At 39.4% G+C, this 24,859-nt stretch overlaps 1 protein-coding gene across 6 annotated transcripts in view; it reads left to right on the top strand.

Annotated features, from left to right (window-relative positions):
* Iqcml1 (IQ motif containing M like 1) overlaps positions 1-24,859 on the top strand; it is a gene marked incomplete in the record, with an annotated part of 220,276 nt that overhangs the window by 73,206 nt on the left and 122,211 nt on the right. For all 6 annotated transcript variants that reach the window (NR_197271.1, NM_001432086.1, NM_001432087.1 and 3 more), the window contains 2 exon segments: positions 1,950-2,040; positions 9,886-9,965. Coding sequence is in view for 5 of the 6 variants with exons in the window: in NM_001432086.1 (NP_001419015.1) it covers positions 1,950-2,040; positions 9,886-9,965 (171 nt within the window).

Genomic DNA, 24,859 nt, shown 5'->3' on the forward strand with positions numbered 1-24,859 from the left:
TTATTTTCAGTCCTTGTTACAGAACTTACTGTCCCCCCTTACTTTGTGTTACTGAGAAGACAGGCTCACCGACCTCCCTGACACATGTCTGGGTCATCAGCCTGTATCTCTGTACTCCTTTCACACTGTATCTTGAAACAGATGCATGCAGAGCGAGAACTCTGAATAAATAGGGGGTGCACTGCTTTTGCTGTAATAGGGGTTCGCATGTGAAAAACTTTTGATATAGTTATAAGATCTTAAACATGAACTTATCGTAAGAATTTAGAAGTAATAAAAAGGATTTTCAAAACCATCTTCCTTCTAGTATTTCTAGTATTACCAGACCAGAAAAATTCCATAATGGTCTGACTTTCAAATTGTCTGATTACTCTTGCTTCATGTTTTTTATATGTGGGGAAGAATTAAGAGCATGTCAAGTGTTTTATGGGGGGTGAAGGTCACACCCCATGTTTTATACATGAGTAACTTACACCAGCTCTTCTGAGGAAGTAAAATCATAGCTTCTTAGCTATGGTTTCTTATTTGTAGTGACAACCATCTTTAGTAAATGTATATATTGCTTTGGATTTCCAAGAATCCTTTAGTTCTGTTGACAACATAGTAAACATGCCTGCAATTTGCATCCAGGCATATAAAATCCACATGTGAAATTCATGTATAAACAGTGACTCACTCTTTCATGGCCAGAGTGATGTATTGAATGATAAAGCTCCAACAGGCAAGGGGAAAATGAGTCTGGAGGTAGCAGAGGATATGACCTGGGAATTTAGGACAGAAAATACAGAGTAATGGAGAAAAGCCAAGTCCTAACAAAATTGGTTAGGCCTCTGGACCTAGTATTGTTGCAAGTAAACCTTACCCGGACTCATGAAAACCAGGGACTGTTCCTTTCTTGAGAAGGTAGTCAACACATGTTCACAATTTAGAAGCATTTTCTTTGTGTTTACACTAATTTAGTTTTGTGTTGATCGTCACTATAATTCTGATGGAAACAGACTTTTCATCCAGTCGTCACAGGAAAAAAAATATCCCCTCAGTTGTCTTAAGTAGGTTGAATAATGGTAACTGGATGATACAGACTAGTGCCTGTAAAGTTATTTTATTAAGAAAAACAAGAGCAACAGCAATGAAAACAATGAAGGGTCTTTTTAGTTAAAGTTAACTTGAGAAACATGGGTTGGGGAGAGCAGTGAAAGCTGAGGTAGAAACACTGTCACAGGGAGAGTAGGAGATTGCCGATACAAAGAGGAGCCTTGGACCCTGGTGGCAAGTGTGGTGTGGGCAGAAGGTTGCTGGCAGATCTCGGAACTTGGAAGAGAGGAGGATCATTTATCTATCTATATCTATATATCTATATACCCATACCTATACCTAGATCTATAACTATATTTATATATTAATAGGCTTTATGATATATGGACCATATGCCTCTGTACCTTTTAATATATCTAAGCTGAGAAATGAAAAGTGTTGGTGGATAACCAACTTATTACTTTTGTCTTGAGCCTATTAAATGAAGAGATTTTTGCTTCTGTTAATTAATGACTTGCTAATTGATTTTTAAAACACCAGAGACTCCTATGTAAACCAAGCTTTATGATAATGAAGATAATAATGGTGATATGCACGGAAGTCCTTTGTATGTATGGGCATAAGCTATGTTGGTGTAGGCATTTTTTCCTGCTTTTGATAGACGCTGTTCAAGTCCGGTTTACTTTCTAGCTCTAAATTTTAGTGATTACAAAAGGTCAGAGTAGCATAGAGTAATGAAAAGTCAATCAAATGTGTTTCATGGGTAACTTTGTGCTATTGATTTTGGAATAATATAGCATCTCCTATTTTAAAAAGGTCTGTAAGTTTAAGTTGTAATTCAATCAAAAAGTACATTTGTTTTGGAAACTATAGTAATGCACAATCAAATCTTTTTTTTTTTTTGTTAATTCTAGAAAAAGTGAAACTGGGTAAAATAATGGACGATATTGAATCCGTGAGTAAGAGAATGGAGAAAGAGAAGGAGATGAATCTCAGGAAGTACAGGTACTGTGGATTATCTAATTTAGAGAATAGAGAGAGAGAGAGAGAGAGAGAGAGAGAGAGAGAGAGAGAGAGAGAGAGGGAGGAAGGGGCAGAGGGAGAGGGACTGAGGAAGGAAGAGGGATGGAGGAAAGGAAGGAGGGAGGGAGGGATAGAGACAGAAACAGAAAAAGGAGAGAAAGAGACAGAGAGGGGGGAGAGAGACAGAGAGAGGGAGAGAGAGAGACAGAAATTTTCTTCTTTTCTGGCCGTATTCTCTGACCAATGGCAGTGGTTTCTCAAACCCATCAACACCCCATGCATGAGGCTAATTTATCTTTCTGCTCCAGTCCCAAGGCATGTCAATTATCAAGATTTTAGTTTTCAGTTCAATTAACTTTTGAACCAGAGGATGTCTGAGTAGCTAAGCAAACCATCTGGGTTTTACAGTGCAGAAGCCTGTATCCAATTTGTGTCTTTCTTGAGAAAAATGCCATGTTTTTATGATAATATTATATAAGTTTGGAATTTTAATAACCCCTTTGCAGCAATTATGGAGCAGAATAACTTATGATTTTTTCCCTTTAAAATCTAATAGTTAAAGGTTAGTTTTTCCGTCACAGATGATGAGGGTGATTCCACAGGATGTGGTTGAGATGCAAGGATTTGCAATCTTGCTTCTGCTCTCCAGAGTGCCTGGAGATGGGTCAGCTTCTCTTCAGGGTTATCTTATGGAGTCATATCATCTTCCAGATACCTTTACAGGGGTGTGTGTGTGTTTTACCCCAGGGCTTCAGATAAAACCTCCGACTGCCCATAAGCACATATATTTGACAACTTGTACACTGTAGATGTTTCTCTGTTAAAATGCTCTCTCAATGGCTTATTTTACAGCAATTCATTAACACAACATGTTAAGAGAATTCCACACACGTTAAGAAAATTGACACAATATATAAAGAATGTCTTGTCTTCCAAATTCTGTGTCACAAACTGTGCCTCACGCCAGAAGACCCTTGACCGGTGCACTCGATCTCTTTGATCAAATCTGTTACAAGTCTCAGGTTTGAACAGATGGAAAACAGGCACAGCTTCAGGGCAAGGAGTTTGGTTTCACTTATCATTGGGGGAAGATATACATTATAAGAAAAAGAAGTTATTATATTGAAAGATTAATTTAAAAAAATTTCTCCTTTCTATCTTTACCCCATTTAACTCAAGATTCAGGTAAGATTAACTAAATCATGGCTGTTGGAAGACTACTTAATAAAGCAATTAATGTATAAGGCCTCTGGGTTCCCGTAGGGGAGGGCCCAGGAGCGGCAGGACCCCTGCGCCTGAGACACAGCCGGAACCTGAAGGAAACAGACCGGATAAACAGTTCTCTGCACCCAAGTCCCGTGGGAGGGAGAGCTGGACCTTCGGAGAGGCAGACACGCCTGGGAGACCAGAGGAGACTGCACTCTGCGCACATCCAGACGCCAGAGGAGAACACCAAACGCCATCTGGAACCCTGGTGCACGGAGGCTCCCGGAAAGGGCGGCGCAGATCTTCCCGGTTGCTGCAGCCGCGGAGAGGACTTGGGCAGTACCCCGTGAGCAAACTTGAGCCTTGGAACCATGGGTAGGACCAACTTTTCCCTTGCGAGAAACCTGCCTGGTGAACTCAAGACACAGGCCCACAGGAACAGCTGAAGACCTGGAGAGAGGAAAAACTACACGCCCGAAAGCAGAACACTCTGTCCCCATAACTGGCTGAAAGAAAACAGGAAAACAGGTCTACAGCACTCCTGACACACAGGCTTATAGGACAGTCTAGCCACTGTCAGAAATAGCAGAACAAAGTAACACTAGAGATAATCTGATGGCGAGAGGCAAGCACAGGAACCCAAGCAACAGAAACCAAGACTACATGGCATCATCGGAGCCCAATTCTCCCACCAAAATAAACATGGAATATCCAAACACACCAGAAAAGCAAGATCTAGTTTCAAAATCGTATTTGATCATGATGCTGGAGGACTTCAAGAAAGACGTGGAGAACTCCCTTAGAGAACAAGTAGAAGCCTACAGAGAGGAATCGCAAAAATGCCTGAAAGAATTCCAGGAAAACATAAATAAACAAGTAGAAGCCCTTAGAGAGGAGACACAAAAATCCCTGAAAGAATTCCAGGAAAACACAATCAAACAGTTGAAGGAATTAAAAATGGAAATAGAAGCAATCAAGAAAGAACACATGGAAACAACCCTGGACATAGAAAATCAAAAGAAGAGACAAGGAGCTATAGATACAAGCTTCACCAACAGAATACAAGAGATGGAAGAGAGAATCTCGGGAGCAGAAGATTCCATAGAAATCATTGACTCAACTGTCAAAGATAATGTAAAGCAGAAAAAGCTACTGGTCCAAAACATACAGGAAATCCAGGACTCAATGAGAAGATCAAACCTAAGGATAATAGGTATAGAAGAGAGTGAAGACTCTCAGCTCAAAGGACCAGTAAATATCTTCAACAAAATCATAGAAGAAAACTTCCCTAACCTAAAAAAAGAGATACCCACAGGCATACAAGAAGCCTACAGAACTCCAAATAGATTGGACCAGAAAAGAAACACCTCCCGTCACATTATAGTCAAAACACCAAACGCACAAAATAAAGAAAGAATATTAAAAGCAGTAAGGGAAAAAGGTCAAGTAACATATAAAGGCAGACCTATCAGAATCACACCAGACTTTTCGCCAGAAACTATGAAGGCCAGAAGATCCTGGACAGACGTCATACAGACCCTAAGAGAACACAAATGCCAGCCCAGGTTACTGTATCCTGCAAAACTCTCAATCAACATAGATGGAGAAACCAAGATATTCCATGACAAAACCAAATTTACACAATATCTTTCTACAAATCCAGCACTACAAAGGATAATAAAGGGTAAAGCCCAACATAAGGAGGCAAGCTATACCCTAGAAGAAGCAAGAAACTAATCGTCTTGGCAACAAAACAAAGAGAAGAAAAGCACACAAACATAACCTCACATCCAAATATGAATATAACAGGAAGCAATAATCACTATTCCTTAATATCTCTCAACATCAATGGGCTCAACTCCCCAATAAAAAGACATAGATTAACAAACTGGATACCCAACAAGGACCCTGCATTCTGCTGCCTACAGGAAACACACCTCAGAGACAAAGACAGACACTACCTCAGAGTGAAAGGCTGGAAAACAACTTTCCAAGCAAATGGTCAGAAGAAGCAAGCTGGAGTAGCCATTCTAATATCAAATAAAATCAATTTTCAACTAAAAGTCATCAAAAAAGATAAGGAAGGACACTTCATATTCATCAAAGGAAAAATCCACCAAGATGAACTCTCAATCCTCATCTTCGGTTGGTTTATATACAAGTGTGCAATTTCTAGGCTTGAAAGTAAAATGATGCTATCTGGTGCTGGATAGAGGAGCCTTATTTTTTATTATGGCAGCTTGCTATTTTTGTAACATGGTGATTTGGTTGAACACAATAAAGTACAGTAGTAACTGATCTCCCCTTCTTCCTGGATGAGTGAGCAGATGATTAAATGTTGATGTCAGCATCCTTGAGCATACTCAGATGAGCTTCTGCTTCTGTTGAAAATGATGCTGTGTTTGATTGTGGTCCGAAGCTTTGAAGCACTACTTGGCATCTCCTTCCTTGGAGGTCTCACTGTTTAAACCTAACAGATTTGATAGCTTGTTGGTAAGGTGAGGTCCAGCTTGTCTCCACTAGGTCATCTTCATGTGAATCCGGTGGTTATATGGTTTTGTTCTAGGGATATTTCATTTTTTTTAATAACGGTTTTAGCTGACATTCATGGAGAGAATGAATCCTTAGAACTGTGCCACTAGTGAAAGGAAATCCTGTCTAGAGTATGTTTCTTTACAAAGCTGTGTCACACCATCCTTTGGGCCCTCTGCTGGAAAAGTAGAATCAAGTCTCAAATAATGCCTTTTAAATTGTATCCTCTAGTATTATAGATGTAGGACAGTACTGTATCATACCTCTGTGGATGTAAAATAGCTTGTACCTGCTTTATGATACGTAGTAGTGACCGTGCTTTATCAGAGCTGTTTTTAATGATGTTGCTCAGAATGTTTTCTTTCCAGATGATGATTGAGAAGCTAATTTAAAAAAAAATGGTGCCAGGTACCACAAGAGTAACAGAACTGTGCTGTTTTCTCGGGTTTTGTTTTTTTACTTTTTTTTTTTTTTTAATGGAGTGTGCTGGATGTCTCTACAGTTTTGTTCAGATGACTGCAGAACCTGGAAAAGCTGTTGCTGCTGTTGATGCACAACACACTGCTATTATTGGTCTTTTTATATAAATATAAATATATATATACAGATATATAATTTGAATTTTTTGAAACTTTAGCTGTGCTGTCAACTTTGGAAAAAAGTATCCCCATTTACTGTGTTGAGTTGGCACTGTACAGAAATTAACAGCCATATTGGTCTAGAAATGTTGAACTTAAGTTTTTTCCATTTGTACAGGGGTAACACACTGTATTAAATATGTAAGGTCTTATCTATGTGGGTTTGATTACAAAAATTAATAAAGTATTCGCTAAATAAAAAAAAAAACTCAACCGTGATAATCTTAGCAAATGAGCGGCCGTTTTGTTCATTTAACTATGCAAATAGAGAATCATTTAAATATGCAAATAGCAGCTCAGGTTCATGCAGCATTTAGCCTAGTATTGTAGCAAGTTTTCCATTCTCTCCCACAACTTTCTCTTGTTCTGAATGCTATCATCTGCAGAAGTAGATGGCAGTGTAGTTCACCTCTGACTTCAACACCTTTATCCAATGACATGTTAAACATCTTTATATAGAAATCTCTTTCCAAACAGGTTTATTAAAAGGGAAACTTTCAGCTCTTTGGTTCTCTAAAATAAAAAGCATACCAATTTTAATAAAAAAAATAAAGCAGTTAAACAGTTTAGTCTATCCAGCAAGCTTTTAATAATGAGAAAAGTTAACCAAATTCATTGAAAAATAATTCTTATTTAATTTTAGGAAGCCTGTAATCCAAGGAACATTGACATCGATTTAGGGACAAATGAGCACTCATTTGTGATAAATCTGAACAAGAATAATGTCTTTCATTACGGTGTCTTTCTCAGTAGGGTTAACTGTTTCTCGGGGAATTGTTTCTTCTGCAATGGGTAGAAGATAAAGGTCTCCTAATACCCTCCTAGGTCCCATTTTTAAATGAAAACACATCCTGTTTAATGAGGAAGATCAACACTGTTCGAAATTAAGACCTGGTCCATGTACTCCAATGATAGCCTGGGGCACATAAAGCCTGAACTTCAATCTGCTCGGGCTGCCTTGTCTTTATTTATAGTTATTCTATGTTAGTAAGTTGTTCCTACCTCGGCAGTTGGCTTCATTTTGTTAATGCTGCTGTATGATGGGAATGCAGACAGACAGACAGACAGGCAGACAAGTAAGTACTTTGGGACATGGTGATTCAGGTTTTTTGAAAACCAGTATTTAGGTAGAATTTTTTTTTTTTTTAAAGAAGACATCAGGTTGAATTTTTTTATTGAAATCTGGCTCGTCCTGTCATGCAGAGAAAGCTTAGCAGAGATGCTGTAGAAAGCAGAAGGGAAAGAATGGAATCAGTCAGGTGGACAGGTAGAGAATTGCTAACAGCTTTTCAGACTAGATTTTGGGGGCGCTTCTGTCCAGATCACAGAGAGGCTTACAGGGGAGTTTTTTTCTCTCTCTCCTATATTTCCTTTCAAGATGACTTAGACAGAAAGCACTTATGGTTAAGGTGACATACATCATTTTCAGGTAGATTATAAAAATATTTACTAAAGAAAAGAAAAATGCCTAAAAAATAAGAAATATAAAAGAATTTTGTAAACACGCGATGTTTTAATTCATCTACAGTTCCCCATTTTTTGTCATGCAAAGAACAGAGTGGGCTGTTTCCACATTTTCACACTTCAGTTTAAGAATGTGACTTTCAAATTTTAAGTTAAAGATTATCGTTCACAAACCGTCCTGGTCCAACCATGGCAATGGTGGATGTGGATACATTCTAAATGTTACTTTCCAACCATGACGAAGCTGCACTGACCTACCTATTAGTGCTGTCAGTCATAGCCAGTGCATTGGAAAGCATGGCATCTGTCTTTCCGTCCAGGCACTCTTGGAATCCAGGCAAGTGAACCTAAACGCTGACCTCTGCTTTGTCCTCACCGAAGAGCTTACGCTGTATGTGACAGTCCAAGCCTGGGTCCTCTGACAAGTTCAATAAGAGAACCATAATGACGTGCCTCCCACTTCATTCTCCCACTTTGATTCATCTCCCTCAAAGTGCTAGGATTATTGGCATGCATCTCACTGGGTTGAAACAGCTCTGAATTAGGACTTAATGCTTTTCCTTCTTTTGTTTGCTAAACCAGATGATTTCGGTGACCATTTTTCATTAGTAGACGATTGTTGCTAAGATATCATGTTTTCCAGTTTGAAGATTAAAACATACTTAGTCATGTTCTACATGTTAGAGAGTAAACTGTCTGATACACGCACATACCTCTCAAGTTTGGTAGGATATAAATGAATTCTAAAATTTCAGTGGAATTACCCCGATCTTTGACAAATCCTTGAATATGTCATACTCATAGAAGAAAGACAAGGTGATTTATGAGATAAGTTAATCTCGTAATTTATTTACTCTTTATTTAGTGCCCACACCATATCTGATAGCAAGCTCTGACCAGGACTGTCATAGTCTCTTTCCCCATACATGCTGTTGTTTTTTTTCTCTTAGGGAAATATTTTAAATGCTAACACCTCTGTAATATTTATATAACATCTGGACAATAGTCCCATCCCTAGGCATTTATACCAAACAGGAAATTGAACAGGGGTAGAATTGAGAATGCCCAAAGGTTTCTGAGCCTTTTAAAAATGGCAGAACAGTGTGAGCTCCCTAAATATCTATCAGAAGACTGATACACCATTAGTCTATTCAATCCATATAGTACGACATTAAATAATAGTCCAATAGAACAGCAAGCATCTATGTGTGCTAATGAAGATATCCATAAGAATATCCAGTGTAAAAACTACTAGAAAACAACTTTATACACATAAACACTGTATGGAATATACTCTCTAGCTTATCATGTCAAATGAAGCTAGAATAGATAGTGTGTTATAATTCCTTAAGCCCACTGCCTGACCTCAAATCGAGGCTCCACCTATTTCTAGTTGTGATAATCTGACCTAATAACCCCCAGGCATTCTAGTGCCTTCATGTATAAAATTTGTAAATTAATAGTAGTAATTGGTTATTGGGCAAATTAAATCAGATAGGACATACAGAAGGCTTAAATGATACCTAGTCTATGAGAAATTATAAGTTAGCAAAATATTAGATGATGGCATTAGAGGAGATGTTCCTTTTCTTTTGGTTATTTATATTCTCTAAATTGTCTACATGGTCCTTGGCTTTAGATCCTACAGACAGACCTGTTTTAATCTTTACAAGAGACATTAGGAAAGCACGATTTAAAAATCTCTTATGAAACAATAAAAAATAGACATGGTGATTATTTTCCTGACTTCCGTTAGGTGAGGTTTGCTCAGACAGATGTTCCTGATGTTTACCACACTTAGAAGGTTAAGATTATTCTTTTAATAACGCTTACTGTGTAGGACACTGAGGGTGCCACAGCTCTAGTCCCTTTGTCAGGAGTACATGAGATTAGCATTTAATCCTGTAATTTGAGGTATGGGGGGCTTGCACTACCTAACAGGGGGCACTGAATGACTCAAGTTATAATAATTATGTTTTGAAAACAGGATGTTGGAACCCTTCCATTCCCAGATTGGCTTGTCTTTGCATAATGCGACCTCCCATTTGGGACTTCTGAAGGAACTTGGTGAGTTTCCCTGGACAAATGCTGGGAGCAGTAGTGATTTTCATTATATAAACCAAAGAGATGGTATTGAGCAAAGTCACTTGTTTATGATGTCATCTAAAAAACCATGCCAAAAGATAAAAGAGATTTGGGGGAGATCTAGTGGGAACTACTTTTTGTTACTTTAAACCTGAGAAGTTGGATCTTTAAGGTGTGAATATAGAATGCTGTAGGAAATTATGAAGATAAATTCATAGGCTTGAAAAGGAGTTTTCAGCAATAATTCTTTCAAGTTATTATTTTTGAAGTATATAAAATGTCTTAAAAACAAGCTATCCACGACACTTTATTTTATTTTTTTCCTCCATCATTATTTATTTATTTTTTTGTTATCTTTATTAACTTGAGTATTTCTTATTTACATTTCAGTTGTTATTCCCTTTCCTGGTTTCCAGGCCAACATCCCCCTAACCCCTCCCCTCCCCTTCTATATTGGTGTTCCCCTCCCCATCCTCCCCCCATTACCGCCCTCCCCCCAACAATCACGTTCACTGGGAGTTCAGTCTTGGCAGGACCAAGGGCTTCCCCTTCCACTGGTGCCCTTACTAGGCTATTCATTGCTACCTATGAGGTTGGAGTCCAGGGTCAGTCCATGTATAGTCTGTGGGTAGTGGCTTAGTCCCTGGAAGCTCTGGTTGCTTGGCATTGTTGTTCATATGGGGTCTCGAGACCCCCTTCAAGCTCTTCCAGTTCTTTCTCTGATTCCTTCAACAGGGATCCCGTTCTCAGTTCAGTGGTTTGCTGTTGGCATTCGCCCATGTATTTGCTGTATTCTGGGTGTGTTTCTCAGGAGAGATCTACATCCGGTTCCTGTAGGTCTGCACTTCTTTGCTTCATCTATCTTATCTAATTGGGTGGCTGTATATGTGTGGGCCACATGTGGGGCAGGCTCTGAATGGGTGTTCCTTCTGCCTCTGTTCTAAACTTTGCCTCCCTATTCCCTGCCAAGGGTTTTCTTGTTCCCCTTTTAAAGAAGGAGTGAAGCACATCTGGGTTCTTTCCAGCTTCTGGCTATTATAAATAAGGCTGCAATGAACATAGTGGAGCATGTGTCTTTTTTATATGTTGGGGCATCTTTTGGATATATGCCAAAGAAAGGTATAGCTGGATCCTCAGGCAGTTCAATGTCCAATTTTCTGAGGAACCTCCAGACTGATTTCCAGAATGGTTGTACCAGTTTGCAATCCCACCAACAATGGAGGAGTGTTCCTCTTTCTCCGCATCCTCGCCAGCATCTGCTGTCACCTGAGTTTTTGATCTCAGCCATTCTCACTGGTGTGAGGTGAAATCTCAGGGTTGTTTTGATTTGCATTTCCCTTATGACTAAAGATGTTGAACATTTCTTTAGGTGTTTCTCAGCCATTCGGCATTCCTCAGCTGTGAATTCTTTGTTTAGCTCTGAACCCCATTTTTTAATAGGGTTATTTGTCTCCCTGCGGTCTAACTTCTTGGGTTCTTTGTATATTTTGGATATAAGGCCTCTATCTGTTGTAGGATTGGTAAAGATCTTTTCCCAATCTGTTGGTTGCCGTTTTGTCCTAACCACAGTGTCCTTTGCCTTACAGAAGCTTTGCAGTTTTATGAGATCCCATTTGTCGATTCTTGATCTTAGAGCATAAGCCATTGGTGTTTTGTTCAGGAAAATTTTTCCAGTGCCCATGTGTTCCAGATGCTTCCCCACTTTTTATTCTACTAGTTTGAGTGCATCTGGTTTGATGTGGAGGTCCTTGATCCACTTGGACTTAAGCTTTGTACAGGGTGATATCCATGGGTCGATCTGCATTCTTCTACATGTTGACCTCCAGTTGAACCAGCACCATTTGCTGAAAATGCTATCTTTTCCTTTGGATGGTTTTGGCTCCTTTGTCAAAAATCAAGTGCCCATAGGTGTGTGGGTTCATTTCTGGGTCTTCAATTCTATTCCATTGGTCTATCTGTCTGTTTCTGTACCAATACCATGCAGTTTTTATCACTATTGCTCTGTAATACTGCTTGATTCAGGGAGGTGATTCCTCCTGAAGTCCTTTTATTGTTGAGGATAGTTTTAGCTATCCTGGGTTTTTTGTTATTCCAGATGAATTTGCAAATTGTTCTGTATAACTCTTTGAAGAATTGGATTGGTATTTTGATGGGGATTGCATTGAATCTGTAGATCGCTTTTGGTAAAATGGCCATTTTTGCTATATTAATCCTGCCAATCCATGAACATGGGAGATCTTTCCATCTTCTGAGGTCTTCTTCAATTTCTTTCTTCAGAGGCTTGAAGTTCTTATTGTACAGATCTTTTTTTTTTTTTATTAACTTGAGTATTTCTTATATACATTTCGAGTGTTATTCCCTTTCCCGGTTTCCGGGCAAACATCCCCCTCCCCCCTCCCCTTCCTTATGGGTGTTCCCCTCCCAACCCTCCCCCCATTGCCGCCCTCCCCCCATAGACTAGTTCACTGGGGGTTCAGTCTTAGCAGGACCCAGGGCTTCCCCTTCCACTGGTGCTCTTACTAGGATATTCATTGCTACCTATGGGGTCAGAGTCCAGGGTCAGTCCATGTATAGTCTTTAGGTAGTGGCTTAGTCCCTGGAAGCTCTGGTTGCTTGGCATTGTTGTACATATGGGGTCTCGAGACCCCCTTCAAGGTCTTCCAGTTCTTTCTCTGATTCCTTCAACAGGGGTCCTATTCTCAGTTCAGTGGTTTGCTGCTGGCATTCGCCTCTGTATTTGCTGTATTCTGGCTGTGTCTCTCAGGAGCGATCTACATCCGGCTCCTGTCGGCCTGCACTTCTTTGCTTCATCCATCTTGTCTAATTGGATGGCTGTATATGTATGGGCCACATGTGGGGCAGGCTCTGAATGGGTGTTCCTTCAGTCTCTGTTTTAATCTTTGCCTCTCCCTTCCCTGCCAAGGGTATTCTTTTTCCTCATTTAAAGAAGGAGTGAAGCATTCACATTTTGATCATCCGTCTTGAGTTTCGTTTATTCTAGGGATCTAGGGTAATTCAAGCATTTGGGCTAAAAGCCACTTATCAATGAGTGCATACCATGTATGTCTTTCTGTGATTGGGTTAGCTCACTCAGGATGATATTTTCCAGTTCCAACCATTTGCCTACGAATTTCATAAACTCCTTGTTTTTGATAGCTGAGTAATATTCCATTGTGTAGATGTACCACATTTTCTATATCCATTCCTCTGTTGAAGGGCATCTGGGTTCTTTCCATTTTCTGGCTATTATAAATAAGGCTGCGATGAACATACTGGAGCACGTGTCTCTTTTATATGTTGAGGCATCTTTTGGGTATATGCCCAAGAGAGGTATAGCTGGATCCTCAGGCAGTTCAATGTCCAATTTTCTGAGGAACCTCCAGACTGATTTCCAGAATGGTTTTACCAGTCTGCAATCCCACCAACAATGGAGGAGTGTTCCTCTTTCTCCACATCCTCGCCAGCTTCTGCTGTCACCTGAGTTTTTGATCTTAGCCATTCTCACTGGTGTGAGGTGAAATCTCAGGGTTGTTTTGATTTGCATTTCCCTTATGACTAAAGATGTTGAACATTTCTTTAGGTGTTTCTCAGCCATTCGGCATTCTTCAGCTGTGAATTCTTTGTTTAGCTCTGAACCCCATTTTTTAATAGGGTTATTTGTTTCCCTGCGGTCTAACTTCTTGAGTTCTTTGTATATTTTGGATATAAGGCCTCTATCTGTTGTAGGATTGGTAAAGATCTTTTCCCATGCTGTTGGTTGCCGTTTTGTCCTAACCACAGTGTCCTTCGCCTTACAGAAGCTTTGCAGTTTTATGAGATCCCATTTGTCGATTCTTGATCTTAGAGCATAAGCCATTGGTGTTTTGTTCAGGAAATTTTTTCCAGTGCGTATGTGTTCCAGATGCTTCCCTAGTTTTTCTTCTATTAGTTTGAGTGTGTCTGGTTTGATGTGGAGGTCCTTGATCCACTTGGACTTAAGCTTCTTCAGGGTGATAAGCATGGATCGATCTGCATTCTTCTACATGTTGACCTCCAGTTGAACCAGCACCATTTGCTGAAAATGCTATCTTTTTTCCATTGGATGGTTTTGGCTCCTTTGTCAAAAATCAAGTGACCATAGGTTGTGGGTTCATTTCTGGGTCTTCAATTCTATTCCATTGGTCTATCTGTCTGTCTCTGTACCAATACCATGCAGTTTTTATCACTATTGCTCTGTAATACTGCTTGAGTTCAGGGATAGTGATTCCCCCTGAAGTCCTTTTATTGTTGAGGATAGCTTTAGCTATCCTGGGTTTTTTGTTATTCCAGATGAATTTGCAAATTGTTCTGTCTAACTCTTTGAAGAATTGGATTGGTATTTTGATGGGGATTGCATTGAATCTGTAGATTGCTTTTGGTAAAATGGCCATTTTTACTATATTAATCCTGCCATTCCATGAGCATCGGAGATCTTTCCATCTTCTGAGGTCTTCTTCAATTTCTTTCCTCAGTGTCTTGAAGTTCTTATTGTACAGATCTTTTACTTGCTTGGTTAAAGTCACACCGAGGTACTTTATATTATTTGGGTCTATTATGAAGGGTGTCGTTTCCCTAATTTCTTTCTCGGCTTGTTTCTCTTTTGTGTAGAGGAAGGCTACTGATTTATTTGAGTTAATTTTATACCCAGCCACTTTGCTGAAGTTGTTTATCAGCTTTAGTAGTTCTCTGGTGGAACTTTTGGGATCACTTAAATATACTATCATATCATCTGCAAATAGTGATATTTTGACTTCTTCTTTTCTGATCTGTATCCCCTTGACCTCCTTTTGTTGTCTGATTGCTCTGGCTAGAACTTCAAGAACTATATTGAATAAGTAGGGAGAGAGTGGGCAGCCTTGTCTAGTCCCTGATTTTAGTGGGATTGCTTCAAGTTTCTCTCCATTTAGTTTAATGTTAGCAACTGGTTTGCTGTATATGGCTTTTACTATGTTTAGGTATGGGCCCTGAATTTCTATTCTTTCCAGAACTTTTATCATGAAGGGGTGTTGAATTTTGTCAAATGCTTTTTCAGCATCTAATGAAATGATCATGTGGTTTTGTTCTTTCAGTTTGTTTATATAATGGATCACATTGATGTTTTTCCGTATATTAAACCATCCCTGCATGCCTGGGATGAAGCCTACTTGATCATGGTGGATGATTGTTTTGATGTGCTCTTGGAGTCGGTTTGCCAGAATTTTATTGAGTATTTTTGCGTCGACATTCATAAGGGAAATTGGTCTGAAGTTCTCTTTCTTTGTTGGGTCTTTGTGTGGTTTAGGTATAAGAGTAATTGTGGCTTCATAGAAGGAATTCGGTAGTGCTCCATCTGTATCAATTTTGTGGAATAGTTTGGATAGTATTGGTATGACGTTCTAGGTATGATAGAATTCCGCACTAAACCCGTCTGGACCTGGGCCCTTTTTTTTGGGATACCTTTAATGACTGCTTCTATTTCCTTAGGAGTTATGGGGTTGTTTAACTGGTTTATCTGTTCCTGATTTAACTTCGGTACCTGGTATCTGTCTAGGAAATTGTCCATTTCCTGCAGATTTTCAAGTTTTGTTGAATATAGGCTTTTATAGTAAGATCTGATGATTTTTTTGAATTTCCTCTGAATCTGTAGTTATGTCTCCCTTTTCATTTCTGATTTTGTTAATTTGGACACACTCTCTATGTCCTCTCGATAGTCTGGCTAAGGGTTTATCTATCTTGTTGATTTTCTCAAAGAACCAACTTTTGGTTCTGTTGATTCTTTCTATGGTCCTTTTTGTTTCTACTTGGTTGATTTCAGCTCTGAGTTTGATTATTTCCTGCCTTCTACTCCTCCTGGGTGTATTTGCTTCTTTTTGTTCTAGAGCTGTTAGTTGTGGTGTCAAGCTGCTGACATATGCTCTTTCCTGTTTCTTTCTGCAGGCACTCAGCGCTATGAGTTTTCCTCTTAGCACAGCTTTCATTATGTCCCATAAGTTTGGGTATGTTGTACCTTCATTTTCATTAAATTCTAAAAAGTCTTTAATTTCTTTCTTTATTTCTTCCTTGACCAGGTTATCATTGAGCAGAGCACTGTTCAATTTCCACGTATATGTGGGCATTCTTCCCTTATTGTTATTGAAGACCAGTTTTAGGCCGTGGTGGTCTGATAGCACGCATGGGATTATTTCTACTTTCTGTACCTGTTGAAGCCCGTTTTTTGACCAATTATATTGTCAATTTTGGAGAAAGTACCATGAGGAGCTGAGAAGAATATACATCCTCTTGTTTTAGGATAGAATGTTCTATAAATATCTGTTAAGTCCATTTGGTTCATGACTTCTCTTAGTCTGTCTACGTCTCTGTTTAATTTCTATTTCCATGATCTGTCCATTGATGAGAGTGGGGTGTTGAAATCTCCTACTATTATTGTGTGAGGTGCAATGTGTGTTTTGAGCTTTAGTAAGGTTTCTTTTACGTATGTAGGTGCCCTTGTATTTGGGGCATAGATATTTAGGATTGAGAGTTCATCTTGGTGGATTTTTCCTTTGATGAATATGAAGTGTCCTTCCTTAACCTTTTTGATGACTTTTAGTTGAAAATTGATTTTATTTGATATTAGAATGGCTACTCCAGCTTGCTTCTTCCTACCATTTGCTTGGAAAGTTGTTTTCCAGCCTTTTACTCTGAGGCAGTGTCTGTCTTTGTCTCTGATGTGTGTTTCCTGTAGGCAGCAGAATGCAGGGTCCTCGTTGCGTATCCAGTTTGTTAATCTATGTTTTTATTGGGGAGTTGGGGCCGTTGATGTTGAGAGATTTTAGGAATAGTGATTATTGCTTCCCGTTATATTCATATTTGGATGTGAGGTTATGTTTGTGTGCTTTTCTTCTCTTTGTTTTGTTGCCAAGATGATTAGTTTCTTGCTTCTTCTAGGGGGTAGCTTGCCTCCTTATGTTGGGCTTTACCATTTATTATCCTTTGTAGTGCTGGGTTTGTAGAAAGGTATTGTGTAAATTTGGTTTTGTCATGGATCATCTTGATTTCTCCATCTATGTTAATTGAGAGTTTTGCAGGATACACTAACCTGGGCTGGCATTTGTGTCTCTTAGGGTCTGCATGACATCTGTCCAGGATCTTCTGGCTTTCATAGTTTCTGGTGAAAAGTCTGGTGTGATTCTGATAGGTCTGCCTTTATATGTTCCTTGACCTTTTTCCCTTACTGTTTTTAATATTCTTCCTTTATTTTGTGCATTTGGTGTTTTGACTATTATGTGATGGGAGGAGTTTCTTTTCTGGTCCAATCTATTTGGAGTTCTGTATGCTTCTTGTATGCTTATGGGTATCTCTTTCTTTAGGTTAGGGAAGTTTTCTTCTATGATTTTGTTGAAGATATTTACTGGTCCTTTGAGCTGGGAGTCTTCACTCTCTTCTATACCTATTATCCTTAGGTTTGATCTTCTCATTGAGTCCTGGATTTCCTGTATGTTTTGGACCAGTAGCTTTTTCCGCTTTACATTATCTTTGACAGTTGAGTCAATGATTTCTATGGAATCTTCTGCTCCTGGTATTCTCTCTTCCATCTCTTGTATTCTGTTGGTGATGCTTGTATCTACGACTCCTTGTCTCTTCTCTTGGTTTTCAATATCCAGGGTTGTTTCCATGTGTTCTTTCTTGATTGCTTCTATTTCCATTTTTAATTCCTTCAACTGTTTGATTGTGTTTTCCTGGAATTCTTTCAGGGATTTTTGTGATTCCTCTCTGTAGGCTTCTACTTGTTTATTTATGTTTTCCTGTGTTTCTCTAAGGGAGTTCTTCATGTCTTTCTTGAAGTCCTCCAGCATCATGATCAAATATGATTTTAAATCTAGATCTTGCTTTCCTGGTGTGTTTGGATATTTCCTGTTTGCTTTGGTGGGAGAACTGGGCTCCAATGATGCCATGTAGTCTTGGTTTCTGTGCTTGCCTCTGGCCATCAGATTATCTCTAGTGTTACTTTGTTCTGCTATTTCTGACAGTGGCTAGACTGTCCTATTGGCCTGATTGTCAGGAGTGCTGTAGACCTGTTTTCCTGTTTTCTTTCAACCAGTTATGGGAACAGAGTGTTCTGCTTTCGGGCGTGTAGTTTTTCCTATCTACAGGTCTTTAGCTGTTCTGTGGGCCTGTGTCTTGAGTTCACCAGGCAGGTCGCTTGGAGCAGGAAGGTTTGTCTTACCTGTGGTCCTGAGGCTCAAGTTTGCTCGTGGGGTGTTGCTTATGAGCTCTCTGAGGCGGCAGCAACCAGGAAGATCTGCACCGCCCTCTCCGGGAGCTTCTGTGCCCCAGGGTTCCAGATGTCGTTTGGTGGTTTCCTCTGGAATCAGTAATGTGGGCAAAGTCTAGTCTCTTCTGGTTTCCCGGGTGTGTCTGCCTCTGTGAAGGTTTAGCTTACCCACCCACAGGATTTGGGTGCAGAGAACTGTTTATCTGGTCGGTCCCTTCAGGTTCCGGCAGTGTATCAGACGCACGGGACCTGCTGCTCCTATGCGCTTATCTCCAGGAACCCAGAGGCCGTATACAGTTTCCTTTGGGCCAGGGATGTGGGCAGGGGTGGGCAGTGTTGGTGGTCTCTTCCGCTCTGCAGTCTCAGGAGTGCCCGCCTGCCCGGGTGGTGAGCTCTCCCACGGGGTTTGGGAGCAGTGAGCTGCTGTGGCCAGGGATCCGAGAGTTTTAGATATATTTCTTTACTTACATTTCAAAAGTTATTCCCTTTCCTAGTTTCCTGTCCTTAAGCCCCATCCCCTCCCCTCCCCTCCCCCGTACGGGTATTCCCCCTATACATCCCCCCTACTACCGCCCTCCCCCATATTCTCCTGCACTGGGGGTTCAACCTTGGCAGAACCCTTCCCCTGATGCCCCAACAAGTCTATTCTCTGGTACATATGCAGTTGGAGCCCTGGGTCTGTCCATGTACAGTCTTTGGGTAGGGGTTTAGTCCCTGGAAGCTCTGGTTCGTTGGCATTGTTGTTTTGATGGGATTGCAAGTTCCTTCAACTCTTTCAATCCTTCCTGTAATTCTTCCAAAAGGGGGTCCTGTTCTCAGTTTGGTGGTTTGCTGCTGGCATTGACCTCTGTATTGGACATGGTCTGGATGTGTCTCTCAGGAGAGATCTATATCTGGTCCCTTTCTGCATGCATTTTTTTTTTTAGCTTCATCCATCTTATCTAGTTTTGATGGATATATATATATATACATATACATATACATATACATATACATATACATATACATATACATATACATATATATATATATATATATATATATATATATATGCGCGCCACATGTGGGGCAGGCTCTGAATGGTTGACACTATTTTTAAGTGCTTTTTAAAAAGTAAAGACTGCAAGCAGACTGAAGCAATGGTTCTTTACATCAAGTACATAGTTCTACGCCTGAAAGCCAAACTCTCTGGCAGATCGCTTCATATCCCAGTTCTCTCAACATTCGTCTAAACCAGTCAGTTTAATGTTCTGAAAGTACAAAAATTTCAGTAAATTGATAATTTCTGAGTGTTATAGGCTGCTGTTCTTTCTTTCTTTAAAATTAAATGTATCCCCAACATAAGGAGTTTGTAACCAATGTTCGATCATGTGAAGTTTTGTTGAATTTCATTATGTTTATAGCTAAATCATTACATTTTAATTGAATTAAAACTTTCTAAACAACAACAACAACAACAACAACAACAACAGACAACTAAAATAGAAACACCTAAAGGCTTAGGACCAGGGATTTATTCTGTAAAATACAATGTGAAAAATGTTGATTTTTCTTCTGAAATAATTTATACATATTCCTTACATTGCATAGCATCTTTGTTGAAAAACAGTATTTTAAAAATATTTTTAATGTTCACTCCCATGGCGTTTTCTAAACATATGCATGACATAGGCTTTTATTATTATTACTAAGCCTATTGGCTAAAATGTTTCTCCAGTAATCATAGGAAACATCCACTGAGGCTGATTAAATTATAGAGTGGTGAAAACAGGGAAGAAAAGGACCTAGATCGGCTTCATCTGAAGGGCACAGTCATTTTCTGAAATCTTAAACATTTCTAAAAAGTTTAGGAATAAATTTTCGTAGAAAAAGGGAAGAAAACTAGATCATAAGAATCAAGACCGATCCTGATTTCTATCCATTTGATTGAAATTTTAAGTGGGTGACTAGGACATCACTCTTTGAAGCTCACGTTGTAAAATGGTGGAGCAGGGTGCTTGCTTTGATGATCTGATCCTGCTACACCCGATGCTTACCAAAGCTGAGCTGCAGTTACCGGTAACGGTTTCCAAGTCAAAGGTGAGATAGGAGCAAAGGCCTGTCCTCGACACCTATCCTACAAGAGGGGCAATCTCACAACACAACCTGCATGGTGTGAACACTGCTCCTTTGTGGGGTCATCTGTTCTGCCGTTGTTGCGGTAGTCGTCCCGCTCGAAGGTCTATTTGCCTTCCTGCTTCAGTATGTTCAATAAAGCCCTTCTAACTTGATATTCCAACAAACAACCTTTCCACCACTCATTTCAAAACTCTTTCTTACTTATCTCATTCTAAGAGAATAAAACCATGGCATGAGTTCTAGTTTGGAAAAATGTTCTTTTTTTTTTAAAACTCTAGATTTTAGTGATTTATTTTTCCCTTCTTTTTTATGTTTTTTCTTGCTTTTAAAAACTTTTTTATTAGATATATTTCTTTACTTACATTTCAAATGTTATTCCTCTTCCCAGTTTCCTGTCCATAAGCTCCCATCCCCTCCCCTCCCCCTCCCCCGTACCGGTATTTCCCCCATACACCCCCCTTACTGCCACCCCCCCATATTCCCCTGCACTGGGGGTCAAACCTTGGCAGGACCAAGGGCTTCCCCTTCCACTGGTGCCCCAACAAGGCTATTCTCTGCTACATATGCAGTTGGGGCCCTGGGTCAGTCCATGTATAGTCTTTCAGTAGTGGTTTAGTCCCTGGGAGCTCTGGTTGGTTGACATTGTTGTTTTTATGGGGTTGCAAGCTCCTTTAACTCTTTCAACACTTCCTCTAATTCCCCCCAAGGGAGTCCTGTTCTCAGTTTGGTGGTTTGCTGCTAGCATTGACCTCTGTATTGGACATGCTCTGGATGTGTCTCTCAGGAGAGATCTATAGCTGGTCCGTTTCAGTATGCATTTTTTAGCTTCATCAATCTTATCTAGTTTTGGTGGCTGTATATATATGGGCCACATGTGGGTTAGGCTCTAAATGGCCATTATTTGAGTCACTGCTCTAAACTTTGCTTCCATATCCCCTCCTATGGATATTTTTTCACCTTTTAAGAAGGAATGAGAGCATCCATATTTTGGTCATCCTTCTTGAGCTTCCTTTGGTCTGTGGATTGCATTTTGGGTAATTTGAGCTTTTTGGCAAAAATCCATCAATGTAATCCACTATATAAACAAACTCAAAGATAAGAACCACATGATCATTTCATTAGATGCTGAGAAAGCATTTGACAAAATTCAACACCCCTTCATGATAAAAGTCCTGGAAATTGCATCTTGGGTAATTCGAGCTTTTTGGCTAATATCCACTTATCAATGAATGCATATCAAGTGTGGTTTTCTGTGATTGAGTAACCTACCTCAGGATGATATTTTCTAGTTCATTCCATTTGCCTATGAATTTCATGAAGTCATTGTTTCTGATAGCTGAGTGATATTCTACTGTGTAGATGTACCACATTTTCTGTATCCATTCCTCTGTTGAAGGCATCTGGGTTCTTTCCAGTCTCTGGCTATTATAAATAAGGCTGCTATGAACATAGTGGAGCACGTGTCTTTGTTATATGTTGGGGCATCTTTTAGGTATATGCCCAGGAGAGGAATAGCTGAGTCCTCAAGTAGTTCAATGTCCAATTTTCTGAGGAACCTCCAGACTGATTTCCAGAATGGTTGTACCAGTTTGCAATCCCACCAACAGTGGAGGAGTGTTCCTCTTTCTCCACATCCTCGCCAGCATCTGCTGTCATCTGAGTTTTTTATCTTAGCCATTCTGACTGGTGTGAGGTTGAACTCAGGGTTGTTTTGATTTGCATTTCCCTGATGACTAAGGATGTTGAACATTTCTTTAGGTGCTTTTTGGCCATTTGATAGTCCTCAGCTGAGAATGTTTTGTTTAGCTCTGTACCCCATTTTTAATAGGGTTATTTGTCTCTCTAGAGTCTAACTTATTGAGTTGTTTGTATATTTTGGATATTAGCCCTCTATCAGATGTAGGATTGATAAAGATCCTTTCCCAATTTGTTGGTTGCTGTTTTGTCCTAACAACAGTGTCCTTTGCCTTACAGAAGCTTTGCAGTTTTATGAAGTCCCATTTGTCGATTCTTGATCTTAGAGCATAAGCCATTGGTGTTTTGTTCAGGAATTTTTCCCCAGTACCCATGTGTTCAAGACTATTCCCCACTTTTTCTTCTATAAGTTTGAGTGTATCTGGTTTGATGTGGGGGTCCTTGATCCACTTGGCCTTAAGCTTTGTACAGGGTGATAAGCATGGATCGATCTGCATTCTTCTACATGCTGACCTTCAGTTGAACCAGCACCATTTGTTGAAAATACTACCTTTCTTCCATTGGATGGTTTTAGCTCCTTTGTCAAAGATCAAGTGGCTATAGGTGTGTGCTTTCATTTCTGGGTCTTCAATTCTGTTCCACTGATCTATCTGCTTGTCTCTGTACCAATACCATACAGTTTTTATGACTATTGCTCTGTAATACTGCTTGAAGTCAGAGATGGTGATCCCCCAGAAGTTTTTTATTGTTGAGTATAGTTTTCACTATCCTGGGTTTTTTAATTATTTCAAATGAATTTGCAAATTGCTCTTTCTATCTCTATAAAGAATTGATTAGGAATTTTGATGGGGATTGCACTAAATCTGTAGATTGCTTTTGGCAAAATGGCCATCTTTACTATATTAACCCTGCCTATCCATGAGCATGGGAGATCTTTCCATCTTCTGAGATCTTCCTCAATTTCTTTCTTCAGAGACTTGAAGTTCTTGTCATACAGATCTTTCACTTGGTTGGTTAAAGTCATACCAAGATATTTTATGTTATTTGGGACTATTGTGAAGGGTGTCATTTCCGTAATTTCTTTCTCAGCCTGTTTATCTTTTGAGTAAAGGAAGGCTACTGATTTGTTTGAGTTAATTTTATAACCTGACACTTTGCTGAAGTTCTTTATCACGTTAAGTAGTTCTCTGGTGGAACTTTTGGGGTCGCTTAAGTTCATTATCATTTCATCTGCAAAGAGTGACATTTTGATTTCTTCCCTTCCAATTTGTATCCATTTGACTTCCTTTTGCTGTCTGATTGCTCTGGCTAGGACTTTGAGTATTATATTGAGTAAGTAGGAGAGAGTGGGCAGCCTTGTCTAGTCCCTGATTTTAGTGGGATTTCTTCAAGTTTCCCTCCACTTATTTTGATGTTAACTACTGGTTTGCTGTATATTGCTTTTACTATGTTTAGGACAACGGGGCATCTGAACACAGTGTTTCCAAAACTGGTGCTTAGCTGATGTCTTCCTTATTTTTATTCTGCCTGGGATGCTGGTCTGTGGCAAGGCATCATCCACATCTAGGATAGATCTTCTCTCCTCAGTTAAACCTCTGTGGTGACACCCTCAGAGATACCTGGAGAGGCATGTTTCCTCAGTAATACCAGGTTCAGTCATAAAATCAAGATAAACCATTATAAGGCCTAAGTAGAAAGTAAGCTTTCTTAGGACCTTAAGGTTTGTGTCTTGTAAAACTTCGATAAATAAACAGGACTTCTTTATTAATCAGTTTTTATAGGGGTGTCAGCCGTAAACATGAAAATTGTGAACAATATTGTTTTTCTTCTACATACATCTTTATTTTTCTTGAATCTATTTCAAAACAGTTCATTTTATTCAAACAAAAGACGGTAGCTATCATAACTTGATAATACATTGTTTCATTTTACAAAATAATACATATGAATTAGTTTGAATGGACCGTTTTGCCATTTTTTTTTCTAAAATTCAACTAATATAGCAGATAGAGTTCAGCTACCCAAGCAACTTTCTGAGGTTTGATTATTCAAATGGTTAAGATGCTATTTGTCAACTGTAGGTTACCATCCCTTTTAATTATATAGGTAATCAAACTAAGAACTGCCAATTCTCTCTCCTATTAATTGTTTGTAATCACCTACAGATTAAAACTGCGTGTGCAGTTAACTCTAAGAATTTATTAGTACAAAGGGATTGATAGAAAGGAAACAAAATGAGCTTAGCATTAGAGAGGCTCTGGGGACCCAAGACCACTAAACCCATTTGGTTCTGTCACGTCCTAATAAAGATATATTGGCTTTTCATTGGGCATTCTCCAGAGGCAGCTGCATGCACTGTTACTTCACAGCATTTAGTTTCTTTCTTGAGTGAAACCTTCTATGCAAAGTTCAAAGTGCTGTTGTCTTTTGCCAATGTCCAGATGAACTGAACAAATCTCTTGTTTGTGACGTGAGGGAATGCCGGGGAATCCTTTGCTCCCTCCCTTCTCCTCCCGTCCTCTCAGGCTTTGGTGGCACGCCCAGGTACACACAGCATTACCAGTTTTCTGTGAATCACTTGAACAATTTAGATTTCTAAAACAGCCATGCTTATTAGGTTTCAGAAACATAGCCAACCTGGTTAAATAATTGGCTTAGGTTGAGCACATAAATTTGAATAAAAATGGAAAAAAATCTTCCACCTGGAGGATACTTAAGAGACTATTACCATTCTAATTTTGAAGGTATTGGAGACTAAGGAAAGATGATGTGGTAAAAACATTTTGTCCTCCAAAAGGTGGTACTTTAAATC

The sequence above is a fragment of the Rattus norvegicus genome, chromosome 19 (genome assembly GCF_021556685.1).
Source record: "Rattus norvegicus strain SHRSP/BbbUtx chromosome 19, alternate assembly SHRSP_T2T, whole genome shotgun sequence".
NCBI classification, from domain to species: domain Eukaryota; kingdom Metazoa; phylum Chordata; class Mammalia; order Rodentia; family Muridae; genus Rattus; species Rattus norvegicus.